This window comes from Anabas testudineus, chromosome 12, assembly GCF_900324465.2.
Source record: "Anabas testudineus chromosome 12, fAnaTes1.2, whole genome shotgun sequence".
Lineage (NCBI taxonomy): Eukaryota > Metazoa > Chordata > Actinopteri > Anabantiformes > Anabantidae > Anabas > Anabas testudineus.
In genome coordinates, this window is record NC_046621.1 from 4478440 (window position 1) to 4490733 (window position 12294).

At 42.1% G+C, this 12294-nt stretch overlaps 1 protein-coding gene across 1 annotated transcript in view; it reads right to left on the bottom strand.

Annotated features, from left to right (window-relative positions):
* col5a1 (procollagen, type V, alpha 1) overlaps window positions 1–12294 on the bottom strand; it is a 64756-nt gene that overhangs the window by 30328 nt on the left and 22134 nt on the right. Inside the window, exons 5-10 of the mRNA XM_026354310.1 lie at window positions 4675–4806; window positions 3943–4047; window positions 3447–3848; window positions 2123–2674; window positions 1942–1998; window positions 468–509 (exon numbers count right to left, since the gene is read on the bottom strand). Coding sequence (XP_026210095.1) covers window positions 468–509; window positions 1942–1998; window positions 2123–2674; window positions 3447–3848; window positions 3943–4047; window positions 4675–4806 — 1290 coding nt within the window. The remainder of the gene's footprint in view (window positions 1–467; window positions 510–1941; window positions 1999–2122; window positions 2675–3446; window positions 3849–3942; window positions 4048–4674; window positions 4807–12294) is intronic.

Genomic DNA, 12294 nt, shown 5'->3' on the forward strand with positions numbered 1-12294 from the left:
AACATCTTTGTCAGGAGACACGCCTGCCCCACTAAAAGTTCTTGCCTTTATCTTGCAAAGTGGTCACACATGGGAGAAAGGAATGCATGAGGCAATATGGGACAGCTTTATGAGGCGCTCTTTATTGTCTATAGCTCAGTGCTTGGCTAGCTGGCCTCTGTGAGACGCCATCTGCACTGTGTCTGAGAAAAGTCTTAGCAGATAAATAATTAAGACTAGATGGGGGCGAGTCTACAGCATGGCTCTTCAGGGGAACTGTTTTGGACACACCCTTTTCATTAGAAATAAGGCAGCCGGGATTTGTCACAGCAAAGCATTACAAGTTGAAATTCTAGTGTAAACAGATAGAGGAGTGAATGACTTACATTTGAGCTTTTATTTATCAGCAGATACTATGAAGACTAATTCCAGAGAAAAAGAGGAAGGAAGAGACTCAGAGTGATAAAGGTTGAGGCAGATTGACTTACTGTTGGCCCTTCAGGCCCAGACGGACCCTCCACCAACATTCCCTAAAACACACAAGCACAGAGATAATCAGATACCACAAGAATCCCCAAAACTATCACACTTATTCACAAGTGCATGTTTGTCTGTACAGACGTATACAGATAAATTCAAAAGCATATTCTGTGTCCATTTATGCATAATGAGTCTTTGGATAAAGGAGTCAAGGTTACATGCATACATGTCCAAACACATCTGCCTTTCCACGTCTTTGCTGACTTAATGTACATTCCAGCCTGTCATTTCAGATATGCTTGCAATTAATCCACGAAGAACACGAGGGTGAGTGACTGCAAAGACACAAAAGCTAATACACCCTTAGGTGCACACAGGTGGACAAGCAAAGGGAAGAACACATCAGATTTACCTGATTAATTTGTCCGTACTGTCAGATGAGATCTTTGATCGTGCATGCAACGCACAGCCAGTTTATGCTTGTGTCTGTGCTTTGAAATACATCCAACTGAGGCATGTTCCACTAAGAGTCTTCATACCTCATATACTATTCCTAAAGATCTGTTGATGCTCCTCATCTCAGGTAGAACAGCATCTGACCTACAGATATAGCTTTGTTTGTTTGCTCCTGCTTTGTTATGAGAAGAGAAACTCACACATCATCTGAACATATCCGAATTGTATTGAATTAGGAATAATTATTGCTCTGAAAAGTTGCTCTGCTCTGTGTGTTTTCATCATGAAATTACTACAATTGAATCCTGACACTCCCTGGGTAATGCCCATGCTTTGCCTACAGTGTGAGTTCCTGGAAAGGGGCTATACCTTGGGCATAGTGAGTGTATGTGTCATGTTCGTGTGTGACAACATCTGCCTCGGCTTTTGGCATGTTTACTAAATGCAAGACAAACTAGGTGGCGATGAGCACTCAAACTGTTGTTGTCTTCAAAGACGCTTACACATACACAGCCGGTCATCTAGGAAGTGGATGTAAAACACACAAGCCTGTCCGCTGTCACACATAAACATGCAGACACTCACTTCTCATCCACAGGGTTTGTATACTTAATAGAGCTCAGTGACAGTTGTTTGAAGTGAAACAGCTGTACTTGTATGACGTCTAAGTCTGATTCACCATTGCAAACACACAAAGTTTCCAGTATAGACAAGCACCTAAATTGGGTTTAAATTATTCCACCTGTCTGTATTTAGTTTTAAGTTTTTTGGTAGATGGGTCCAGTGCTGATGACCAGCTAGGACGAGGCCTTCCCAAGAATTCACTGACTAAAGTCTGGTGGGCCCAAATGATTGTGTTTGCCCTAAAGATTTTCATTTGTGACGTGTGGGGTGGATTGTGTTTAGATGTGGCCCACACATATGTACTTGCAGATATAAACATCCACAGAAACACCCATGTGCACACAAGCACAAGCAGCCTACATGTGTTGTCCAAGTGTGTTGTTTCAACTCAGTGATACTCACAGGCTCAATAACAGCAGGTTCTCCCTTCTGTCCCTTCTCACCACGAGCTCCGTCGACCTACACGGCAAACACATAGACCCAAACATAATCAGCTCCCCACCTCTTTATCACCTCCATCATGCTTTTCTTCCTCATCTTTAAGATCATGTCTTTGGCAGTATGTCACTCTATTATATCTCACCTGTCCATAATACTCATCGGTCTCAGCAGGAAGAAGTTTGTCCTCTTTGTCGTTGTAATCCAGGTCTCCATAGGCATCATAGTTGTCCACATCACCATAATCTGTGACGTCCTCTTGTTTGAACCCATCCAGATCAGTATACTCATCTGTACCAGTGTTGATAGACCCCCCAGCTCCAGCACTGGCTGATCCACCTCCAGCTGTAGAAGATCCTCCCACAGAGGAAGAACCACCTCCAGCAGATCCTCCACTGACGTGCACAGTGCTGCTGCTGCTGCTGCCACCTCCACCACTGACATGCCCAGTGCTGCTGCTGCTGCTGCCACCTCCACCACTGATGTGAACAGTGCTGCTGCTGCTGCCACCTCCACCACCGATGTGCACAGTGCTGCTGCTGCTGCCACCTCCACCACTGACGTGCACAGTGCTGCTGCTGCTGCTGCCACCTCCACCACCGATGTGTACAGTGCTGCTGCTGCCACCTCCATCAGTGGTATAATGGCCTCCTAGACCATAATCGTATCCATCGCCATAGTCGTAGGCACTGTCCACCTATTATAAATACACAAAGATTATAACATACAAGATTATGGGATAGGATGAGGCTCAGTCATTTAAAGTTTAAATACATTTGTATTTAAAGGAAAATGTGCAACACTGCTTGTGTCAGAGGCAAAAACGTCACTCCCTGTGTAGCCAAAAACACTGTATGTTGAATAATTATAAATGTAATTGAAATTTACTAAGGCTTCCATCAAGGGAGGTTTCTTCCCCCAGGGGGAGTTTTTCCTCTCCACTGTTTGCCTAGTGCTTGCTCAAGTTGATCTTGTTGGGCTACATGTGTTTCTTGTCTGTCTTGTGAAGCACTTTGTAACATATGTTTAGAAAAGTGCTCTATAAATAAATTTATTATATTATTATTATATTTATCAATATATTTGCAGATAATAATTTTAATTGTTTCGGATGATTAATTCACTTTCACATCAGACAATTTAGAAGACAAAAAAGTAGTCAAAGCAGCTGTAGCTGTAGATTACAGATGTACTGTAAATATAACAACTCCAATGCAAAGCACATTTTTTTCTTCTGTAAAAAGATTTAGTCCTCCACGGTGGACATTTTCAAATACATTTAGAAACAACCTGACATTGCTTCCCCCATGTGGACTGGTGGATTATAACATGAGGAAATGTCCAAAGAAGCTCCTGTTGACACTCAAACATTAACATAAGTGTGGTTGGGCCTTGTATGTGTGCCTTGAGTAAATTTTTTTTAATGCTTCCAACAATTTGTTAAGGCAAGGTAATTAATGTCAACCTACTGATGTTTTATTAGTGGTGATGGTAACTGAAGTTGCTCCTCCACCGGTGATGACACTCCTTTCAATTCCAGTTCCTGCACTTAAGTCAATGTTTCCCCCTGCTCCCAGATCCAGCTCACCCCCGGTGCCAATGTTGGTGATAGTGACGCGAGTGGTGTCACTATCGGGCGCTGCTGTCGACTCGTCGTAGTAAGACTCATAGGTACCGTAGCTGTCATAGTTGTCATACTGGCCCGCCTCCTCTTCGTAGGTATTTCCTCCACCCGTGCCCGTAGAGCTTGATGCAGAGCTGCTGGATGAGCTGGAGGATGTGCCAGACGATGAGCTAGAGGACCTGGAGGTGCCACCACTCAAAACTCTCTCCACTGTGGTAACTACTTTGTCTCCATCTGTTGCTGTCTCCTATAAGACAGAGAGGACATTGTTATCTTTTGTGCACTCTAAATAATAATTCATTTACTGTCATTTACTGACAAATCATATATTGGCAGACTACCTTGACTTCTTTTGTGATCATGTCACTATCTGTGATTGCTTCAGAAGGTTTTCCATCCGCGTCCTCATAGTAAGGATATTCATAATAGTAGTTGTCCTCCGCTTTCTAAAAGAGAGAAGCATTACATTGAAATTGAAATTTAGAGAGTGTCACTGAGGGAGAAAGAATGACTATCAATGATTAAAAACAGGATTTTTAAGTATGATCTACGGCTCTCTTGCTGTTGGCTGGCTGATGAATGTGTGGCAGGCTGGCCATTGATCAGAAGCACAGAAGAAATCCCTCTACTCGTGGAAACCTCATGCTGTAGCTCCCTGTCCCAACTTGTTATGACTTAGTGACAAATTAATTTTCAGAAGTTTTCTAAATGAATCTGGCACCTATCTTAAAAACAGGTCATGTTTTGGGTAGGTTACAGGCCCTCTGGCAAAGATAAAAAATCTAAAGGAAGAGCTTCCTGTGTGTGTGCAGCATTGGTAGTCACTATGGAGAATGATATGATGCAGGGATGCAGGCTAAAGCAGGTACAGTAAAATTAATATTATTAACTAACTGCACAACCTGACAGTGTTGAGCATTATACAGTTTTTAGAAACCCACAGAACCCAGCGTTTGCCTGTACATCTAACAACAGGCAGCCTGCTGTTCAAAAAGCTCTAGAATTCAGATTTACAATAAAATATTAAAATAATAAAACTAAGCACTGAAAAGAAGAAAGTTCATGCTACTCACATATTCATCAGTTTTAGGGTCCTGGTTCTGAGGCTGGTCGGGCGCTGGCACTTCACAATCAGGGCTGTAGTGCTCACAGTAGTCATAGGCAGCACGATGGTCTGCTACAATCATTAGCTGCTGGATGTCTCCCTGAAAACCACGAGAAACAGGAATTCATGAGACTCATGGGATACAGCTTCATGTCATGCATGTAAATAAACATGCAAACAGTCAACAGTGACAGAGATGGTGGTCTCACACACAAGGCTCATGGGGGAAAATTAAAGCACATAAACAAACATCTGTGTGCAGCACATAAGAAAAGAAGGCAGTGCTGAAACTAGGTCAAGCCAGGGGGATTTAACGGTGACTAAATGATGAAGAACTTTGTCAGGGGTCCAAGAGTGTGAGACAAAAATCTCACAGCAAACAGTGTGGAGAGAACATGGAACAACTGACTTCATGTAGCTGCAGACAATGACACAAACAAACACACAAAGCCAAAGACTCTCTCACTCACACCCACACACACACACACACACAGTGAATCTTTAACAAGACAAATGATTTCAAACAGAACATATAAGCACAGCCCCAGATCTAAATGGCTTATGAGTGATTTTGTCTCTGAGCTGACTGCTTAAGACTAATGAATCAACCTGAGACATGGAGAACATGAGCAGACCTGCAGTTACAGATAACTGACCTGAACCGTTTGAGTGTGTGTATATCCTAAGGCAACATGAAGGGGGCGGGGAACAGAGGTGGAAGTGAGTGATTTGAAGAAGGGGGAAAACTCACAAAACAGACAGAACAGAACAGAAGCGATTAATAGAACAAGTACAAGAGAGAACAAGAGAGAAAAAGAAAAGGCTCAGAAGGTTCCCCAGGCTACATGGAGATTTGGGTGTGTGTGTTTGCCACATGTTTCTGAGAGGAATGCATTTCATATGGCACCAAAAGGCTGTATTGTGTCTATCCAAACATGCTCTGCTCACACTTTCACGTCCAGTGATGTCATTCCACATCAATCAAGTACAGTGTCAACTAAGCTGAAACCAAAACATTTTGGGGGGGGGGGGTATGAGAATTACAAAGTGACGCAACTCTGCGAACAGACCGCCAAAGAGCATCAAATGTTTTTGATTATGTCTAATTGCCAAAAGTCTGAAATCCCTCAACATTTTCCCAGCTGAGGATCTCTATGGATACCTCGCTTTTTTGACAAACAGAAATGGATTAGATTTGTGGTCTAACCAGTGATAGTTCACGGAGGGCCACCAATCCCACTGCAACACTTTAACATACCACACAGAACTCAGATCCTTTAGTAACTCTTGCAAAACACTTCACAAGTTGATGTTTCCTGTTCCAGCCTTGGGTTATGGTATCAATGAGGTTTATGGTGGATGCAGGAAAACAAATCCCAGCACCTTCCTCCAGGACAGACTGAAGTAGCCATTACAGAACTCTCCCAGCGATGAACCGAGACTTCCCGTGAAACTTTCAAATGGCTACCTCTCAGCCATTTGACTAAGGTCGCAATCTGTGAGGAGACCAGACTTTCTATCAGTTTGACAGCCTGTCTCTCTTATTCTGGCAGAGACAGACCATGTGTCACAGCTGCACTGAAAAGGGATGATGGGAATTCAGTGTTTGAAATGAGGTCACATTCAATAAGGAATAAGTCCTCTGTACAACAAAACAGCCCTGCTGTCTGGAACATTGCAACTGCTTTCCTACTCACATGCCATTCTTCTGCTTCTCTATTTCTTTTCCCCTACACTCTTTTTCTCCATCTCCCAGAGCAGCCGTAGGAATGTGCGGGTAGATCCTGACCACAAGTGCTGCAAACCTAATTTCTCTAAGATGAGATAATTAATCATACACCTAAGCATTAATGAGAACATCCTTGCAGCCCTTAAGAGTACAATGGCAGCAAGTGTTTAATGATGTGTGACATGTACACAGAGAAAGAGAGAGAGAGAGGCGTGTGCATGCTTAGAAAGAAAAGTGTGCTGTTAGGAGGGTCTTACTGAGGCTGGAAAATCTGATGGCTGCTTTTGATTGCACTAACTCTGTAGCCAAAGGCATGTGCAAGGGGAAAAAAGGATGAGAAAAGCTGGATAGGGAATGTGAACCTGAGTTGAGTACGACCAGTTCCAGCCTTCTGAAGTATGTATTCTGTGTTAAAAATGTTCTGGACTACAAAAAAGGACGCCAAGCTCTGAGAACTGCACAAAAACAACTGCAGATGAAGAAAGTTAAAACAAACATTTTTCATTTATTGGGGAATTATAGCATCTATCAAAACCAGATGCATTGCCACTTCCAGCCCTTGGTATGGGGCTACACATGCAGTTTGAAATGTGTTGATTTTTCAAATGCAATGAAAATAACAGCATAGAATTATTGTGAATTATTGATCAGATACAGACAATTAAGGAAAACAAAAATGCATAGCACGTAACGACTCAACATCACAAAAAGACGCCTGATACTCCGCTCTCGAACATCACACATCTGTTATTTCTGCATTCATATTAAAGTCATACAGTACATTCATTCTAATGAAAGCTCCACACCTTTGTGACCAGCGTCACAACCCAGAAAGCTAGTTCTGATTTCCTTTCTCAGAGACTCGGCCACTCTTTTCACCATCACTTGATAAATTGTGGTGCCAACTGTTATATAAGATGCTGTTTGACATATGTAGGGAAGCAGTAAGTACTCCTATGCTGTACTCCAGCTGTATGCTAATGCCAGTTTTCTTTGTTAATTATTCTGGCACTGAATGGTGAGTTTAGTCCAGTCTGAGATATTTGCTCCATTACAGTAAATGAGAGCTACTTCTTTGTATATTTTTATGGTAGGAAACTGCAACTACTATAAATTCAGCAAGAGACTCAGCATGAGGTGGATTTGTTAAACCCTTAAAAAGACTTAAAACTTAAAAAGATCAGTAAATTACTTCTTATACTTCAGATTAAAAGTCATATTAACAGCAGCTGAAGCATGACACATAGCAGACAACAATAATGCATATAAAATGATTTTAGCACCACTTCTCCAACACCAAAACAGAGCTCACCAAAGAGAAAAAACAGGGATTATAGAATCACACTCAAACCCCACGGGGAACCATACAAGACGTGCAATCAGCTCTCCTATTTGAGAGGGGACGGTGACATTTTTCACTCTGGAGCATAATGTGGCACATCAGAGTGGTGCTTAAGGCAGAATTTTCAGACAATAACAGGGCTGCTGCTGTCAGCAGCTCCCTGGACTCTGCTGAAATACGATTCTGCTCTAAGCCAATGCTCTCCTCACGTCAAGCTCTGGTGGAAAAGCCATTGCCTGTGGCTGTGAGGGACGTCCACACTTCACATAATTCAATGTTAAAGAAACCGTTGAAGAGTCATGCATAAGCACACAAAACAAATGAGTTATTATGCATCTACAGCTTACAAATAGATTACCAAGGCAGAATGAATCCAGTCTGATCAGTCACACTTAAAACTCGCTCAGATTCACCTTTCGCTGCTGGATTTTACCTAATAAAATGTAACATCGCCTTTAAGCCTTTCTTTCCCAAATCTCTCCCTGTTTGGCTCCCACATGCTAATTCCTGCTGGATGTTCTGACTGTGTCCAGGTGGGGGCAGGAGAGTGCTCTAGTGAGCACAAAGCCAAACATCTGTCTTCATCCGAAAATGACCCACAATCATGGAGGGTGGACCAAGTTCATTACGTTCCCTCCTCAGAATTGATGAAGAAAGATGTGATGCATGGGATAGAAAAGCAATATTGGTGCGATTTTAAATCAACACACCACAATAAAAATAGCTTTGAATGCGTAAAGTTATTGCAGCAAAACTGGCTAAAACTGAGCAAAATGAACTGCACACATATGAGACTTTGTGTTTTTTACACATACTGTAGAGAATGACTGCAATGCTTATTTTGACTAGCTTAAAATCTTGAGGTGATGTCAGGAAACCCACTGCTGATTAGTTCACAGGGAGTGAGTCCCGTGAACTTGCACTTTCCTGGCTCACAGCAATGTAGCATAAAATAAACAGCCAAAATCAATGTTCATTATTTCTCCTCATCCCCAGTGACAGTTGATAATGACTGAATTTACTTTTACACCTCCCACAACACTAAGACTTAGGATTAAAGAAGAAAAACTAACATCTACAGGAGGACCCCATAGAGCAGTAAAAAAAAAGAGTCTGGGAGGTCTGGGATATGGATTTTAAGGTAAGCTACTTTCACAGTATATTTAGACAGCAACCCCTGAGCTCTGAAACACATTTTGGTGACATTGCCAGCCCACACCAGCATACCCACCTGGGCATTCTCCAGTCTGACCGCAAAAACCAAACACACTGCAGAGGTCGGCTTGCTGCACAGGAGCCATAAATCAGCATGGACACACACATAAAAATACAGATGGGACACAAACAAACTGGGTAAATACTGTCTACACAAGTGAATGTAAGCACAAATGTACACGTCTATAGACAAATGCCACTCCGACAGATCTACAGAGTTAAACCTTTACCAGACATTAAACACTTTCCCCTCCAGACTGTAGTGGAATCCCATCCCAATGCTCAAAGCACTTGCCAAGAGCAGCAGGCCTGTCTGCCGCACCACTTATCCACCACACAGCACCTTAAACATTATCTTGACTTTTTGCTGTTATCGTGTTCTTAGACACCCTTTAGGTCTTCTCTCCCTCAGCCTTCCAGCCCCCATCAAACTCCCTTCTCTGTAAGAATTTAACCCCACGTCTCGCAGGACTATGGGTAGCCTTATTCCCATTTCCTGTTCTTTTGGGATAGTGGAAACCAGAGCGGCTGGCCTCACTGAACAGACATAGATTCTGGGTGTTTGGCTTGGCCATTTGCTGAAATCTACATGAAATGTGCTGAAGGCACACTTCAGGACTTGCTGACACAGTGAAGGAATAACAGTGGGAATAAGGGGGTGAAAGACAAACATCTGACATGGGTTAGGGAAATACTCTTAATTATGCATGGTGGAAACTCCATCTTCTCTGAGACTACATCCAATGCCACAGTCTGAAATGTATAGAAGTAGTGTGTTCTGACAATGAAGCATGACATATCCTGTACCTTGTACAAGATAATGCAAATGTATGCGACTACTACACACACAAGTTTTATATGACTAGGCCAGATTACATTATGATCATGTTATTACAGTGAAAAGTATAGTCATGCCTCTAAATATAGCAATTAATCAATGAGCTAATGTCAATGCACCTTCAATACATTTACATGTTTAACTGCAGCTGTGCATTTGAGATCAGATAATCATGATAACAGGGCCATTAGAGAAAGTATTATCAATCCATTCACCATCTAGACCTATTAGTGATTTTTGTTGCCTGGAAACAATTAAATGTCCAGTCCAGTCTGGCCCTGGTAAAATAAGCTAAACCTGTATTACTAATAATTCAGAAACTACTTCTACTACTCTACTGCAGCTATGCAATGTGGTGTCAGCCGCTCTATGATACATAATCATTGTGAATGGTCAAGATATAAATCAGTACCTTTCAGAGACAAATACATCTTTATGTTAGAAGAGTGAAACCTGGGAACTGTAAATAACGGAGGCTGAGTGAAAAGAAGGTCCTGATGTAAACATAAGGAACCATAATGTGTACAACTCATTATGCCATCACAATATTAAAGCTCTTAACGAGCATCAAGCTCATGTGTTGCATGATTTTACTACTTTTTCCTGGCTCAGGTTGGACCATGGGAGCCCAACAACTCTCCTCTCCCCAGCTCTATTTAAAATCTCCCAACCCCTTAATCTTATCCTACTGCTTTTAACTACCCCACTCTTTCCGTCTCTAGTCCTTTATTTCAGTTTATCTTTATCTCAGTTCTCGTCGTCTTCTCTAGTCCATCATGCTTTCTTAGCTATCCTCCTCAACTTATCACTCACCCACACATACATGCATGTCCACCCCCACTCCCGACTCAGACCATCAGCCTGGGACAACCTATCAGTGAATACCAAGGAAACCTCTGGATGATGTCATGTGGTATGGCTGCTTTTCCAAGAATGACATCAGTGGGGAGAGAGCTTCTTGTTCTTTCCAGAGTATGACCCAAAGGTTTTTGGCTCCTGTTCCCAAATCTACAGTACCCCTTCAGCTTCCCCACTCCTCCACAACCTCTCAATACTGAACATCTTGTTTTCCCTTCTTCTGATCTACGCCTGCGTAAACGACATTATACGATCCCTCACATTCATACTAGATGAGGATGCTTTCACTCTGCTTTGGCTGAGACAATGGAGGCCAGACAAAAACTGCTGTGTCTCTACCTTGGCCGTTTCGATTCACTTGAGGTCCCCTGCGGATTACCTCTAAGTGGTCCATCCGCGCCGCTTGTGTTCTCTCAGACTAACTCTAGCCAATGATTTAACTCAACGATACTTAGAACCAAGAGAAAGGCACTAAATTATCTCTGGTTTTTCCTGGCATACTCACTGGCAAACAACAGTGAACAGGAAAAGCAGACGCTACAGATGGACTATGTCAAACAGCCCCTACCTTCAAAACAACTGAGATTTTACTGCTCTGGAAATAAACACATTCAAATATACGCACCAGAAATAAAAGACACAACATCACTAAAAACAATTACAGGGACTTTTCTAAGATAATAGCTCGTTATGCTGGCTTTTAATAACACTGCAGAAATTTTCTTCCACAGAAGATGAGCATTAATTACCAGGTAAAATACCTGTCTACTTACATAATCATCATCTTAATTACTATACTCGCACAGTCTTTTCTGTCAAAAACTAAACTCCTCTTATGCAAGCTGCTAAGACAAAAAGAACTAACATTATGGTACTTATGGTGGGTAGACACAGTGCTCTGTGAAGCCACAATAACCATGTCAGAAACCAAACCACAAACCACCCCAGTGTATAAGTACTACTTCCCTCCTGTCTGCTGTATGTAAAGAACACTAAAGAATAGTGAAAAACACTATTCACTGCAATTTAAAGGTCTGATAAGTCAGATCATATGTCTCTCTTTGCCTCAGTATTAAATGATACGTTCTCCATCAAATGTAAAGTAGTTGTCAAAAAGCAGCTCTCTCAAGTTAACATCTCCATTTTTTTATTAGATTGACTTGAAATTTTAAGCTCTTGAGTCGACTGATTTAACCGACCTGCTGGTCAAATCAATTTAAAATATTTGTGTTTTATGCTCAGCACCTCTTTGTTGTAACTGATTCTGGCAAAATTAAACAGGATCAGTCTAAACTACAGAGACGAGCTGGGAGTAAGGGGAGGAGAGCGGAGTGCAACGTGAGCATAATTTGGAAACTATGTGGCATATTTTCCATTTTGTGAACGCACTGGTGCCTGTCCTGTCTCCCAACTGGCAGACACACAGCGGGAGGGCTTTAAACATCTCTCACTAAATATCCGTCTGTTCCCACGGTAACCACTGGACTGTTACAGCAGCTCTGATAGATGGGGAAGATTTAAATAGGTCCTGTATTACCCAAGTGCAGTGATGAAATCAGAGCAGAATTACAATGGCACCAGATAAATGCAGCCATCTTGTTGGCAA